The sequence below is a fragment of the Melozone crissalis genome, unplaced genomic scaffold, assembly GCF_028551555.1.
Source record: "Melozone crissalis strain CALT ecotype California unplaced genomic scaffold, PUWL_Pcris_2 ptg000027l_1, whole genome shotgun sequence".
Taxonomy (NCBI): domain Eukaryota; kingdom Metazoa; phylum Chordata; class Aves; order Passeriformes; family Passerellidae; genus Melozone; species Melozone crissalis.
In genome coordinates, this window is record NW_026535805.1 from 80763600 (window position 1) to 80780802 (window position 17203).

At 35.7% G+C, this 17203-nt stretch overlaps 1 protein-coding gene across 1 annotated transcript in view; it reads left to right on the forward strand.

Moving 5' to 3' along the window:
* The window catches only part of EYS (eyes shut homolog), a 704955-nt gene that overhangs the window by 59293 nt on the left and 628459 nt on the right, over window positions 1-17203 (forward strand). The window contains exon 6 of the mRNA XM_054280634.1: window positions 5900-6059. Coding sequence (XP_054136609.1) covers window positions 5900-6059 — 160 coding nt within the window. The remainder of the gene's footprint in view (window positions 1-5899; window positions 6060-17203) is intronic.

Consider the following 17203-nt stretch of genomic DNA (forward strand, 5'->3'; position numbering starts at 1 on the left):
AGGGAGATCCTTTGGCAGATCTTCCCACCTTGTGATCCCCCACTGGGTCTTCCACTGCACTGAATATGTTGCCTTTTGCTGCAACTGCCTGTGAAAGACTCACACCAAGAGTTCACAGAACAGCATTCCTCATTTATATAAAATTGTGGTAGGTTAAGTTTCAAGCATTGTCAGTGGTAGTATTGGACTGCAAAAACATGTTCAAACAATACACAGAAAAGGTAAGATCCCCACTAAAAGCATTCATCATGGACAGAGTACAATTCTTACCCAATATGCGACCCTATGAGGTGTGGTGGAGTTCACAGGGGTCCCAGAAAGAGGGAAGAGACAAGGATCTGACTCCATGTTTCAGAAGGCTAATTATTATTCAGAAGACTTATTTTATGATATATATTTAAGCTATACTAAAGAATTGAAGAAAGGATTTCATCAGAAGGCTTGCAAGCAAAGAAGAAAGAACGGAATGATAGCAAAATCCTGTGACTGAGAGAGACAGTCCAGACAGTTAGACTTTGATTGGCCATTAATTAGAAAAAACTGCATGAGACCAATCAAAGATCCACCTGTTGCATTCCACAGCAGCAGGTAAGTATTGTTTGCATTTTGTTCCTGAGTCCTCTCAGCTTCTCAAGAGAAAAATCCTAAAGAAAAGGATTTTTCATAAAAAATGTCTGTGACAATGGGGGAGAAGACAGGTTAAGCCCATCAACTGATCTCAGAAGTTATGATAGAGTCTTCCCTAACTTTTCCCCGATTCTCTACTTAATTTTATACTATCTTGTTATGTTTAGGTGGACCTTGAGTAATTCTAGTCATACATACCTTTGTTACTGATTGGCGTAAAATTCTCCCACTTCACTTTTAAAGATAGAGTAAAAAAAATAGAGAGCACACACCTTGTGGGGCGGGGTCATATGCTGGAGGGGGATAACTTTGGGATGCAGGTGTGGATTAATCTTGCAATTAGGCTGTAATGAACCAAGCTCTTCTGAGGAATGTGATTTTGCCAGAGTTGGTTGCTCAGCAGCAGGATATCTCCCCTGGCTGAGTTACTTGCAGTTTCTCAGCTGCAAAGCATCACTGAGTTCCCCTCCCTGCAAGGGTTTCAGCAGTGCCTGGCTGTGGTGTCTCCACTCTGCTCCACCCTCCATTCCATCCCCTTAGCAGGTGCCTATAGTCCCAGATCATGTAATCGGGAATTATCGTGGAAGTGGTTTTGAGCATCCCAACTGCACTCCACCCAGGGAGCAACGATTGTGTTTTATCCTATAATTTCCATACCTAACTTCTGTTGGGATGTGGATATAACTTCTCAGTTTCCTCTAATTTCACAGCCAGTCATCTCTCCATTGTCCTCTTTAAAGAAAGGTTACAGAAAGATCTCCCCAGAATCTTTTTTACTTCATAACCCAAATTCTCTCAGCCAGTCTTCATAGGGAAGCTGCTCCAGGCCTCTGTGGCCTACCTGGTGACCCACTCCTAGAGGTCAATGGTTTTTGAGGATCCCAGAGTTGGATGCAGCACTCCAGGTGGGACCTCATCAAGGCCTAGTAGAGGAACAGAATCACCTCCCTTGGCATGCTGGTCATGCTGCTTTTTCTGCAGCCCAGGCTACAGTTGGCTTTCTGGGCTGTAAGCACACATCGCTAGCTCATGTCTGGCTTTTCATCCACAGCCATCCCAACCCTCTCTACTAAGCTGTTGTCAATCCCTTTCCCCTCTGCCCAAGTTGGTACCAGGGGTGTCCCCAGCCAATGTGCAGGACCTTGCATTTGGCCTTGTTGAACTTGTTGTGAGTTCCCATGGACTCACATCTCAAGCTTGTTCAGGACCCTGGATGGTGTCCCATACTCCAGGTGTGTCACCTGCAATGCTCAGCTTGGTGTTGTCTGCAAATTTGACAGATATAGTAAGTTAGAACCAATTAATTTTCTGTTTTAATGTTTAAAGTCACTTATGTGCCCTGATGTATTGTAGGTTAATGATCAATATTGCAAAGTTTTAAAATCTATCAGTTCAAATAAGGAATTGAGTAAAACATTCTCCCCAAATAAATCCCCACTAAGCTACACTTTTGTTGGTTACAAGCTAAATTTCTATATATTTCTTGCAGTTATTTTTTCCAGTGTGAGTGACTTCTAGAAATTCAGTTAGGAATGAACTTTACATACAAAAAATGTAAGCAGATATTTTTTTAAGTTGAGGATATTTTTTCTTCATTTAAACAATTTTCAGAGCTCCATCAATGCAGAAAAATAAAAATACTATTTATTTTTAAGCATTTAGCCTAACAGCATCTTTGGAGTACTTGAAGCCTTTTTGTCACAAATCAGTCACTCCAGTTCCTAATGTCAAAACTACCTCTAGAAAAATTTGAAAATAAAAACACTTGTAAGGATGTACACATAACTCAGATTATATTTGTGGAATGGGGGGTAGCAGGGAGGGGTGGACAAAGAAGAAAATCTGAACATAGGAATGAACAACATAACAGAATAATGAAAGTTAAATCAAAAATTGAAAGCACTCATACCAAGTTTAATGCCTAAATTTTGGGTTGAGTTGGAATTTTCTCCATGTACTATAAAAGGGGCAAAGAAATCTAGCACATGAACATCATTTTGCAAGCTGTTTTACCAGGCAATTGAAAACTGTGGAGGTAAAAACTAAAGGTTATGGTACTAGTATACCATGGAGGTGATTTCAATTAAGCTTAAAAAAATTGCTTAATGTTTGTGGAAAGTGCTGGCTTAAGCATCCATAAGACTTGTCCTTCAATTATCCTCAAAATTATTCAGGCACAGTCTGGAAATAGCCATTCAGGTTCTGAATGCTGTCTTGACAGCAATACCTTTCACTGCAGGTGCAGAAAAGTCACTTTTCTAGTGGAAAAGAAAATGTAGTTTTCACAGCTACTGTCACAATTCCATCTCTGAGAACATATTTAAGTTAACATTTATGCACTAGAAATAGGGCTAGACTTCAGTGAACTTATTTGAAATTCTTTCTTGCAGAATGGACTTAAGACATGTAACGAAAGGATGTACAATAAATAGTGATGTTTAGTGACTGGGTAGGTAAAAGGTCAAGTCTAGTCAAGGAGAATTTCCAAATGGGTCCTCATGAAAAATACTCATAAAGGAGAAACTATTTTATAAATTTGTATAGGTACAGTGGCAGAAAAAATGAGATCAAGGGAAATGTATGCCCACTGCTGATTGAGGTGGATGACATTCAGTGTCTTTGCTCTGGTTTTCACTTACAATATGTGCTTTTAAATTTCCCAAGTCCCATGCCAGGCGGCAAAATTTAGAGGAATGAAATACCATTAGTTGAAGAGAAATGCCAAACCAGGACCATAGGCAATGAGGGTATTTATAAATGTTCAAAGGGCTTGACAAGATACATCCATGGAAGATGAGGGAGTGGGCCAATGTAACCAAATCATGATAAAGTGTAGGTAGCCTCATACAATACTGGCTTGTATTAGTAAAAGCAGAGAGAGCAGGTCAAGTTATGTCATCAGTCCCTTCTGCTCAGCACTTGATAAGCTACCTGTGGAGCACTCTGATGTGTAGAACTTCAATGTACAAAAAATAAGACTGACAAAATTGTAACAAATCTAACAGAGAGCCATCAACATTGTGAAAACTTTGCAGCATATGAGGAAAGGCTGAAGGTTCTGTCTTAAGCCTTGAAAACAAAGAGCTGAATCGGGTCATAATTTTTTCTTCAGCTCCTTATTGGGTGATCATAAACCAGTTGAAGACATTTTTTTCTCAGAAGTACTGGTATGAGAGGCAACTGGCAGAAGTTGCAACAAGGGAAATTATGGCTAAGAAGTAAGAAGAAATTTTTCATAACTGTAGTGTGAGTGTATTTAAGTGCTGCAAGAAGTTGCCCATAAAGGCCGTGGAATTGTCATATATCCAATATCCTTGGAGATATTCAAACCTCAAGTAGAACAGATCCTGAGCAACCAACTTGCATTTGAAGTTTGACCTGCTCTGAGCAAGGAATAGGACTCTATGGCCTTCAAAGGCCTCTCTCAAACTAAATAATTCTGGAGTCCAATGAATGTAAAATATATTGACATAGAGGATAAATCATGTTTCTACAGGTTTACCTGGGATAAGCTTTGTGAACTCCTTAACAAACACAGACAAACCCATAGATTCAGTTACCTAAAACATGCCATCTTGTTTTTACCTCCTATTACCTTTCACATAGTAGTGTCATATTTAATCAAACATAACATCAAGGACAGTGCATAGCAGTGGAAAGTGTTCCTGGAGATCGAGGGGAAGACAGTCAGCAAATGTCAGGGATGTGTATGGGCATTGTCACAACACAGTGATGCAGGAATAAAAATGCAGAAAATACAAAGAAATATACTGCTGGAGAACATTCTATTCTTCCAGTCCTCGGAAGGTAAGTCATACTTATTCTGTAGGCTATCATGCTCCTTTGGAGATGGCAATCTACTTTAGTTATCTGCTGTTTCAGTCATTGAATGCAGAGATTCACAGTAAGCGATTCCCATCAGTGCAGTTCCCTTAAAGCCTTCACTTGACCACCTAAGTACTGTTCATTTTTGCAAAGTGTATATGTCAGATAGGGAATCAGAGATCACTGTAAAGGGAATGTTTAAAAGACTGAGAGGTAGGGCTTGTTTTAAACTTTAAACAAACTTGAATGAATTAATTCACAAACAGCATATTTAATGCTAGCAGTTTTCAAGATTGTTAGGCATTTTTAGTACCCCTATGTACTGTTACACTGTAACATTTACATTCTAAATTCTCTGTGATCACACAATGCTGTGGAGTTGATGCCAAAGAATTAGTGCTGACAGCTGTGGTCCCTGTTGGTACTTAACAACAAAGGTCAAGGTAATCTCTGTCATGAACTCTTTGATGAGAGAAGTCATTACTGAATTGAGCTTGTCTTCTATTTCCATCCTTCTTCTATAGACTTGATGGTCTGCATTATTTTATCTCCCCCCAAACACTCTCCCGCCCTTCAAAAAACGATGGTCTCCTCCTGGTACCACTTGCCTTGGGGCTTTTTACCGTAATTTTTTTTCTGTAGTCAGCAATATATTCTGTGCCTTAAGCTAATATTGTTCTTCGGCAACTTTCTTTTTACTTGTATGAGTCACTATAATGCATCTATTTGTCTTTGCTGGTCACAAGTATCCTTATGTAAAATTTTTCTATATTGTGAATCTGGTATAGCATTCCAGTGTTCTGAAATACTCACATACTGTTGGCTATAGTATTTTATTGCCCTTGGAATGGGATTCAAGGCAAGCTATATTAATTATATTTGATCAGAGCACTTGTATGAGTTTCACAGGACTCTTTTGAGAAGGTAATATAAGCTTCAGATCTCCCCCTTTCCTCTGAATAAGCAATTTTAGTTTATTTTATTTAACAGGTAGAGTGTGCATGCATAACAGAAACCCTGTAGTATGTTTTCTGATTACTGGTCTGTGACAGTATTTGTCTTGCAAGCTTTGTTGTCATTCACTATCCAATTTCTCCCTCATGTCTATCCCTCTAAAATCCTTTTTGGACACTCAGTCCTTCTGTTCCTGATGGTATTTTTTATCCCTTACAGCCAGTAATTATCTCACCATTTCCCCCAACTCATGCATCCTTTTTTTCCCCCAGTTTTTCAACAGACATGGTAGATGAGTTTTGCCTCTCTTAACTGTTTTATCATCTGCAAGTACGGGCATGAGGGATAGTCTCAGCTGGTTCTACCACACTTTTACTCAGTAGTAAATTGCAAGACCCAAAGAATATTCCACGAACTTTCACTTTGCATTTTCATTTTGAGTTTTCTGTGTTTGTTTTTTTTTTTTGTTTGTTTGTGTGTTTGTTATGTTTAGTGCCTCTGTGCACCTGGATGGACAGGAGAATTTTGCCAATTTGCTGAAAATGCATGTTTAATTTACCCAAATAATTGTTCTGATGGAGCAACTTGCATTGATGTGAGTCAGCTGAGAGAACAACCTTTGTTTCAGTGTTTGTGTCCCCGTGATTTTACAGGTAAGGCATTTCCAAATCATGTAGATAAAAATAATCTGGTTTCATTTCCTTTTAAATATTCAAATGTATGTATGCTGGATTTAAAAAAAAGGATAAAGAAATAAAGAAGTATTTGGAGAGTAATCACACCTCTCTGCATTTTCTGCCCTCTGCTGTGATGCCTATAAAATCTGAATGGAATTTACAGGTTACTTTTGAATCTTCCAATTAAGGTTACACTAATAATATTTTTAGAATAAGCTTTAGCTTCAGTTTAAGAGACTAAGTGTATGTCTACTTATAAAAGTTTTGCGTGTGAGCTACATGTCTGATGTCTAATTATAGTTCTGGATATCTAATTAATGAGAGAAATGGGATTCAGGAAGTTTGTTAGTTTTTATCAGCCTGTATTTACTCAGATAACTTTACTCAGCTTTTGAGAGCTGAATTCCACCTACTATTTAAATACCTTAGTGAACCACCAGTGATTTATGAAATTTAATTTGGTGTGGGATTAACTGATTCATTTTATTTAACTAAAGGCTACTCTTTGAGGTTCTCTGTGTTGTCAGTAAGTCAGTTTTTTAGAGAGGGTTACAACCACAGTGTCAGATATTTGTTGGTGATTGACACAATTTCTTCAGCAATGTTTCTCTTTTAATTAGATACAAAAGAAGCCAAAAGAGTAGCTTATATTAAACATACTGGTGTTTTGGTTTTTTTTAAGTGGCAAAGAAAATAGTTTCTGATTTTTTTCCTCCACCCTTATCCTTTAAAAAGAAGCTCATTGAAATTGGATTCTAAAATCTTTCACTAATCTTTGTCTAGAGAGGGAACTGAAAGAGAAGATTCAAATGTGATTCACTGCAGGTTTAGAGCATATTATGGAGACATTAGCAACATGTACATCAATTTAAAGATAAGTGCCAAAAATATTAAGAGAACTATAAAAATAGGAATATGAAATATAGGAACAATGTTTATTGCCCAAAGAATGAAAATTAATCTAAAGAACTGATGTCAATACATGGAGAAAACAGATTTTAAATCTACTACCATTAAAAAAGAAATAATAGTTGAATAACCCAGAGTTTATTTATCAACGTTTCTTTTCACTTCTCCATTATTCTCTTTAGGCTTTATTTTTTCAATCGATGCTTGAATTTTTAAAATTGGTGTGACGCCTATAATTATGAATTTGTGAATAAAAGTAATGTTTCACTACAATACTTCAAAGCTTTTAAGATAATTTAAGGTTTCTATTGTACACTACGATCATGAAACAAAAGTTCAACAGGTTGCAATAAATGGCAATAAATATATGCAATTAATTGAATTAAACATTGCCAAACACTGAGTCATGGCTGAATTCAAGTGGAAACAACTTTGTTGTTCAAGGATATCTTTCTATGAGGCCAAGATTTTATTTTTGTGAATTATCATTGTAAGGGGTTGTATATATTGTAATCGATTTTTTTTCCACTTTTCCTGCTTTTTAATAGCCAGTTACTTCTTCAATCTTGATCCATAAAAAATTTAATTTACACCTGTTTATTGTTTCATTTATGTATTTGGAAAAGGAAGGGAAATGTAGTAGCAATTTTGGTACATCTACTTGACTCTGAATTAAATAAGTTTCTGCAACCAGAAAAACTGTTGTAGTTTCACATCTATTGGTTCTTAATTGTGTTTTTAAATTATAAACACTACAGCTGCAGCTTTTGCATTAACATTCAAATCACATTTGGAACAAACATCTTAGGGAACACAAAATATGACATGATGTAATTTTCATCTTTGAAAAATAGAAATTTGATTTAAAAAGTAATAAACCCTCTTCAGTTTGGTTCCATACTCTTCAACAAAACCTTGTAGAAACTTGATGTATACACATGAAATTTTAAACTATAGATTTTATTTCTGTTTATATGTAAAAAAAATTGAGTCATTTACTCAGAAAACAAATGTAAAGTTTAAATGCCCAAGAATAAAAGATTATAATGTATAGGTTTTTTTGTTGAATAGTTATCATTACTTTGGTGTTTTCAATTGACTTCTACTGTTAGTTTATTATTTTCATTTTATTTTTTCTCTTCTCTGAAAGTGAATAAAAACCTTTGAATCTACAACAGTGCTTGTAAGTAATATGTCTTAGGGCATTGAAACAATCCATATCAGCAATTTCTCAGGTCGCGCACAGTACACCAATTGTCCTTGAATAAACTTCCTCTAATTTATTGCTATCTTTCCTTGTGTGTAGAGCAATCATATTGGCAGGAATTGATTTGGCATGTTAGACACTTCATTCTCACTTCACATAAAAGTCCTTTAATTTAAAAAAATCTTACTACTGCTAAAATAAACTGAATCCCAAGAAAACTCACCAGCCAGAGTTTAAAGTACTACTTCAATTGCATACTTTTTCCTTATCTTAAATTTTTTTTATAACACTCATTAAGATTGTTCATAGATTTATCCACAATTTATTTTTTTCTTTTTCATTGTTTTATTGAGACAGATCTTCTAATTTCTACAGGTATATGGGAAATATATATAAACATGCTTTTATGGAGATTGTCCTATTGAACTGTGTAGGATACTTGAAACAGTATTCTGTAGAAGATATCTCTGGTGCCAGAATAACTAATGTCCCAGAGAACGAGCTATGGGATATAAAAGTTCCTACATCTTTCAAAGCCTTGTTAAGGCAACATTTATCTTAATCCTTCTCTCTGGCCGAATGCACCTTTTTAAATTCTTTTTTTCTCAAGGATACAGTGGTGGCATATTTTAACCCTGGTGGGCGGTTAAGTATCGAACATCTGGTTGTTCACTCTTCCCCAGTGAGGTGTTGGAAAGAACCAGAAGCACAAAAGTAAGAAAAGTTGAGATAAAGATAAATCGTTAGGTCAAGCAGAAGCTGTTCACATAGGGGAAGCAAAAAAAGGAATTCATTCAATACTTACTGCTAGCAGGCAAGAGTTCAGCCATTTCTAGAATATTTGGGGAAGATCTCTATTTCATGTCAAAGTACAGTGGTAATCTCCTATGTCTCAAAACTCAAATAGATAAAAGGAGTAGTACATTTTTCCCACAGCTCTAATCCCTATAGTAAAGGTGAGCAAATAAAGGAATTTTTGAATCATCATGGGAGGTAGCTATATCACAGGAGCATACTGGAATTACACATCAGTATCTCTCTCAGCAACAAATGCTGCCACTTTAAGCTTTGTTCATTTCACTTTATATGTTATTGTGATTGTCACTTCTGAAAGAGAAATGGTTAGGGCACATAGATCCCAAACATCAATGACCATGTAGTGAAATAATGGAATACAAGAAGTCACTTGTTAAGGAGTGCTACAGGAATTCACTCAGAATACTTACATTGATAGGCGAATAAAAAGGGAACAGCTTGTTGCTTTTCAGAGGACTCAGCTTTTTATTAAAGAAGAAATGTCAGAGATAACTGACAGAAAGCAATATGAACAACCAAAGTACTTCTCATTCTAATCCTCTTCAGCAGATGCTCAGAAACCTTACCTGCTTTTTAAAGTGCCTTTTAGGAGGTGTATTAGTTAGGGTGAAAGGAAAATTATTTTAGCTAGTCTGTTCCTTCAAATTTGCTCGCAATGCAGGTCTCTCCCAAAGCCAGTAAAATTCCAAGAAAAAACATGAGTTACACTGACTGTATACATCAGAATTATAACATGTACTGAATTGGAAGGGACCCACAAAGATCACCATGCCCAAGTCCTGGCTCTGCACAGGACCACACCAAAATCACACCACGTGCCTGAGAACATTTTACAAATACTTCTTGAGTGCTCTCAGGCTTGGTGCTGTGACCAGTTCCCTGGAGAGCATATTGAAGTGCCCAGCCACCCTCTGGGGGAAGAACCTTCTCCTCATATTCAACCTAAACCTTCCTCAACTCTACTTCATGTCATTCGCTTGAGTCCTGTCACTGGTCACCACAGAGAAGAAATTGGTACCTGCCCTTGTCTTCCCTGTGTGAGGATGCTGCAAATCACATGGAGGTCTCCCTTCAGTGGCTTTTGAACAGACCAAGTGATTTCAGCTCCTTTTCATATGATTTCCCTTCTAAGCCCTTTCACCTTACAGTGGCCCTTCTTTGGATGCTCTCCAACAGCTTTGTATCCATCTCATATTGTGGCGTCCAAAGCAAAACTGCACCCAGGACTCAAGGTGATGCCTCACCAGAAAGTGTGTTATAAGACACTGATCTGTACTAAGAACTCTCACCTAAGATGATAGCAAGATGAATTACATGAACACACAACAGTTTCAGTCCATCTAGGGCATTCGACAGTACTAATTGCAATGTAAGGATGGAGAAGTAAACAAAAAAAAATAAAAAGGACACAATATCCATACTGGCATAATATTTAATATGAAGCAGATAAACTCCTGGACAATAAATGAGGACTAGGTCTAATGTCTGATGTTTTAGCATACTTGTAATTAATCCAAGCAGATTCTGACCTACAGTAGTTTAAGTCAACATTTTTTCCTCAGGACCTAATTTCCACACAAAATACTAAAGCTATTGAAATTTTGTGCTGGAAATACTTCTAATATTTTGGCATGCAGAAATTGCATGAAAAGCCAAAAGACTATAAAAACATTCTACATGAAAATTTAAGGAGAAATGTAATATCAGTATTTAAGTTTTGCCTGCTTTTAAAAAGGAACAAAATGCTCCCAGTGCAGGTGGATATTTATGAGTATGTTCATATTTCCTAATAGTTCAATTTCTGGTTTCTGGTTTAATTTGCTGTGCACAATATATTTTGCCCATTTGAGTAAGTTGGAATTTTTGTTCATTAAGAGTAGCTATGGTTGACTTAAAGATGCTGTTGTTTTTAAGAAACATGGCTGTATCAAGGTCTAAGCATATAATTAGCAAAGTTCTCAACTAAAAGACATGCTTTAAAATACACCCTTAAACTTGGCATATGGAATTTTTCAAAGAGGTACATCTGCTCATGAACTCCAAAAATGACTTTCACCCATCTCTATCAACCTTGATTTTTTTAAAAGAACAAGCTGACTTGTGCTTGACTTTCTGGGACTATTAGCCCAGAATTCAAACTAAAGAAGAAATTTACGTAACTGACTGAATATTTTAAAAGTAGCAAAGTTTCAGGGACATAGCAGGAGTGTTTCCTGTTCACAATGTGTTCCTGTGAAAGTCTGACCTCAAGTCCAGGTGCATGTAACACAGCCTACCATTTTATTCTCCTGCTTCCCAGTGCCTACCAACCTACCATGCCTCATTTTACTAAGGCATACAACTCAAAGATTTACCTATCAAGGAGTTAGAACTGTGCTGATTTATTTAGTTTTTCCGGCTCCTCAGGGTTTACAGCTATTGATGTCTATATTTTTCCTTTTTTATTCATTCAGAGTAAAAATTAAAAGGCTGGTTGTTTGGGGTTTTTTTCTCTGTGGATAGTTTGTAAGTCTCTTTTTGAGAACATCACTGCGTAATTCATTCATATTCCCAAATATATAAATCTGCTGTTAGTGACAAGGGAAACTGTAGCTTGCTCTAAACATTCAGAGAGGTAGTTGGATAGACAGTGAACATGGACATAGCTATATATCACCCTGATAAAAACATCACATCATCAACAGGAAACATGAGTGATGTAGTCCTTTTATGCAAAATCAGTAAAAAAGTCTTCTGAACAAGCTGAAGTGCTTAAAAAAGCTAATTTACTATAATAACCATAGAGACATTATTTTCTGCTTCTCAGCTGAACCTGTGTTTACTCAGCCAAGTACACAATTTCAGATATTATCAAGGTACAAAAACTGTCAACAGCATTACAAATCACCTATCACACTAATGGGTTTAAAACGTGATAAGGCAGGCAGTGTAGATACAATAATAGCTTGTTTAAAAATATATAATGCATTGGAAATCACTATAGTGTAGATCTAGTGACTTTGCATTACAAAGCTGATCTCTGTAGCGTAGCTCTATTTTAGTTCTTTAAAAGACCTCAGACTTACATCTTTTTGCTTTGAATATCAAATATCCTCTTTAAAGTATGGATAACCAGGTGAATCCTATATTGCTTCCTTTTTCTCAGACACAATATACAAAATCATTAGCTGGCATAGCCTACTGTATCTCCACTGAAGTTGGATAATGTTAATCTATGAACTAAATAATCTAGACTTTCTTATGCTAAATTTCAACTTTTGTGCTCAGTAGTTGCTCCTTCTATTAAAAAAACCCAAAAACAACCTAATTGCATTCTGTTGAAATATGATATACAATACCACTTTGTTAAAGACTTTAAAGACTTCAGCTGTGTTAATAATGTCTCTTATAATGTATATTTCTCTTGTCAAATAAGCAGATTTCTTAGGCACTTTGAGAACTATCCTTTTTTAGATTTTGTTTATTTGGATTTTTAACTGGAATCACATCAGAAACTTACATTCAGCAACAACTTCTAACTTTCGTCCTCACTCCGGGACACTCTGAATAGCTCAGGTTTACTTTTCCTGCAATATACTTACCTCCATTTCTATTTACTGAGGTATCTCACTTTGCACATGTATTCCTTCAAAATATTTGACTTCATTAGATTTGTTTTCATGATACCTTTCTCCTCAGCATTTGCCACCAATTTAGTATAAACTCTTATAGGAGGTTTAATTTACCTTTCAGATCGCAACAGTTCAGATAAGAACATAAAATAATATAGAATTTACATCAGAGTGCTGCATCCAGTCCTATAGCCCTCAGCACAGAAAGGACACGGAGCCAGTACAGAGGACAGTTCTGGAACAATTCTCATATGAGGAAAGGATAAGAGGATTGGGTTGTTCAGCTTGGAGAAAAGAATCTCTAAACACGTCATTGAGGCCTTTCAATACTGCAGTTTACCAACAAAAAAAACCACAAAAAACCCCAAAACAAACCAAAAAATCCCAAAAAACCTGGAGAGGAGCTTTTTACAAGGGTCTGTAGCAATGAGAAGGGGTAATGGCTTTAAATTTAAAGACAATACATTTACACTACATGTAAGGAAGGAAGTTTTCAGAATGAGAGCTGTGAAACACTGGACCAGGTTGCCCAGAGATGGGATAAACGTCTCATCTCTGGAAGTATTCAAGGACAAGTTGGAGCAACCTGAGTTAAAGATGTCCCAGCTCCTTGCAGGAGGCTTTGACTAAATGATCTTTAAAGGTCTCTTCCAACCCAATCTATTCTATTATCAATCTTTATGTCACCACACAAATTTGGACTGTTGCCTCAGTGCACTGATATTTATCTTTACTCTGGGCTCATAAACTATTATCTTATTCTCAATCCAGAATCCTTGTATCTAAATATTTAGACCAAATTTGCCAAGGAATATTTTCTAAAATTTAAAAAAGCTCCATCTCCTCTCTGGAACCTAAGAGCGATGTTCAAGTGTCTTACAGAGAGCCGAGGGACCTCCAAGTATGGTGCTTTTTTATCCAGGCTAGGTAGGAAATCTCTTTCTGTAATCTGCCCTCTCTCAGTGGGTATCTCTGTGAATGACTGTTCTGCGTTATTTCATATTTCACTTAGGACGAGTGAAAAAGGATCAAGCTAGATGAAAATTCTGTGTTCCAGGCATGAAAATTGTTTTGTATATTCTCCTAGTAACCTGTTGTAGTTTTTATATGTACCAGATTTTTAATGAGACATATAAAGGGCACTTTGACCAACAACAAAACAAAGAAACAAACAAAACCTTCACAAAAGAATAAGAGACTCCTTGAAAGAAAGGTCTGCAAAAGACTTTGCCAAGAGATGAATCTTTATGACTAGATTTCCATCTAAATCTTGAATGCAGCTAAGAGAAAGGACAGATAATCTATTAAATGGTCAAAAGTCTAATTGCATGTTCCAGAATAATGAGTTCATTTAGGAGCCAAGGTTATTAAAATACATCTCAAACAAATTTAAAGACATTCTGTAAAAAGCAACTCAGCTAAAGACCGTGCTTAACCAACTGTTGTAGAAGAACTTTCAGAAAGGACTATTCCTAAGTGCCCTTAAGTGATTAGTTGCATTTTAAACCAGGAGAAGGCAAAATTTTAACTGCATATTTTTCATTTGACTGTGTATAATTCATGCCGTTGTAGACAACTGCACTAAGTCATAAGCTGACTGTGGTCAGTGAAAGTCTTTTTGATCTTTTCAAAAAGCTTTGAATTCAGCTCCATGTAAATAAATTATGATAGCTGGTAAATTTTGAGAATAAGCATAATAATGATTATTTGAGCTTGAGAATATTCCTATTATAGTTTGTATCCCCTTAGTCTATGAAGCTGGGACAGTACCTAATGAACCCAGGTGTTTTATTTTGGCTGCTTTACCTATTGGACATGTATGTCTTTATGTTGAAAAGGTTATGTTGCTTTCTCAAAAAAGGAAATAATTTTCTAGAACATTGGCCCATGATATGGTGTAAATATGCCTAACCATTTACACCTAATCAAAATCTAATCTAATCTAAGACTTGGAATTGTTATCTCCAACCCCAAAAAATTCTTGCTTTTCATGAGACAATGGAAAAAAATCTCCTTTATATGTTAATTAGCAAAGCTGTGTCATTACAAAATTATTATTGCATTGTTCTTGGGTTTACCTTATTTCATTTTTTTCTCTCAGAAGAATAACTCTTCTTCACAGGGATTTGTGAAACACCATCCTAAAATGAAATACAAAGGAATTTTGATAGTAAAATAAGAGAAAAAAAAAATTAAACCTTCAAATTTCAACAAAATAAATATTTTTAGATTATTTTTCAAATACCGCTGTAGATAAATATGTTCCTTCTGATGCCAGCTGCCATTTCAGATGGCTGTATCTTTTTTATTTTTTTCATTAAATGCAGGGATATGGTAGTGATAATCAATGAAACTGCAATTTCAGTATGATGCACTTTAGAAATATAAAATTTATTAATTTATTCTAAACAAGTTGGCTAGATTTCATTTATAGTTGGTGAGCATTTTCCAGTTTGGTGTTTCCTCAACCCACCTATAGCAAAAATACTTCCACCAAATAGAACAATGATGTGATCTTTTCTTTAATGTTTAGCTGTAGTAAAAATATTTCTTTTATCAGTATGCAGTTATATTCTGTTCTAAGAAGACTGAAAAACCACACATATTAATCTGAAATAAATCTCCATTTGAATATTTATGCTAACTAATTGATAAAAGAGGTTTTTCTAATGTCAAAACCAAGTCATTTAAGCTGCTGTCAGGCAGAACTTTGAACACCTACATGTGTGAATGTCAGATCAGTTTTTTATTTCTCCTATTTTAAAATTCTTTCCTCATTCACTGAAATTAATTTACTCAGAAAACCACAAAGATTTATCGCTATACCTAGATTTATCTGCAAAGTTCTACACAGGTTCAAGGGAAAATAAGGAAATACTCTGAATCCATGGAAACCTATCTAATGGTCCCAAAAAGTATTACTCTAAGTGGATTTAATGTATTTGAAAATAAATAAATAAATGTAAAGTTCCAGGAAGCTAAATAAAACGTGTAATTTTTAAGTGCTTACAATGTCTGTACCAGGCTTGTCTCTCTTTGATCGCTTTAGGAAATATGGAAAGAGATGAGAATTTTAGAGGTCTCTACTCATATGACACCTTTTGGACTGAGTTCAGGATGAGACAAATCATACAACAGAAGTTGAATTTTTTATGACCTATAATGCAATAGCATGGATGTAAAAGCCAACATTTCAGAGAGTGAACCTTATCTGTCCATGCTGTGCCAAAGAGCATATTTTTTGAAGTTCCTACTAGCTTCTTGGTTTGAATGGTTGAAAAGCAATGGTTGAAAAGCAATGATTATTTCAGCATGTGCACATGTATATACATAGGCAATAAATCTAATTGGGTGTTACAACTGCCTTCTAAATCAAGGAACAAAAAAACATAGAAAAAAATATTGAGTTTTACCTTCATAAAATTACTTTGGAGAAAAAACATTAAAAAATAATTATGATACAATCCAGTGCTTGTGCATTGTGTTACATCATGTACTCTTTTTGTTTGATAAACTTGCTACCATGCAACATAGCAAATTAAAAATGCTTACTGTAGATCATCTCTATACACTCTTTATAAGCACACTGGTTATTAACATAGTTCCTGAAAAAAATAGGAAGAATATTAAATTGAGAGTGGAAGTACAAAAATAGACTAGAGCAGAATACAAAAATAGACTAAAGAAGATCACATAAAACTAAAAATATCTCTAGCAAGCATAAGTGAAGCCAAAGTCTGAGGGACTGCAAATTTTTTTTATAGGTTAAAATTTTTGGCTGAATTACAAATGAAAGACACTAGAAGTTCTGTCTTTACTACAGTGTACTATACAGAATGGAGCTGTGAGTTATATTCTTTTTAAGAACCCCCTGGGACATATTTGATAAAGTCAGACTTAATGGTATATAAGCCTCTAAATGATTTTCTTATGTTGAAAATCTTTATTATGTGCAGGGTAGAAGCACACCATATATGCACGTGAAGCCAGAAATGTATTTGTGATGTAACTGAAATATTAAAATTTAAATAATTTTCAGGGCAAATCTAATTGCTGCAGAAAATGAGTGGTATACAGTCGCAACATAATTCATGGTTTATCTCCCTTTTTATGATATAATTCTCACCTTTTTCCCTCCTCCTCCAGATCTTAAGGTCAATGATTTCATAGTGCTGCTGTTGGAAGCAGTGTTGCAGAATCTATATTCTTTCACTGGAAGGAATGGAAAATCATACTGGTGGTTTCTTCTTCTTCTCCAGGATCCACTTGGGGTCATTTCTATTTGTCCACTTACACATTTTTTTTCATTGGACTGCAGTTCTATTTTAGATCTTAATTTACATTTTATGGTGGGTCTAAAGAACATTAAATAAATTTTTTTTGTGCTTTTTGTTAGCCTTCAGACCAGTTTTGTCCAGCTAGAGGTCTTCACTCTTTAACTGGGCACTGGTGAATTGCCTGCTGTTATGGGGTCTCCCATGTCTGATCATTGCAGTGTTCCTCACATCACATCCTGTGTCTCTGTTCTCAAGGTCTGTTGTTATGATACCAGCCCTCTATTTGTATACAGCACTGCA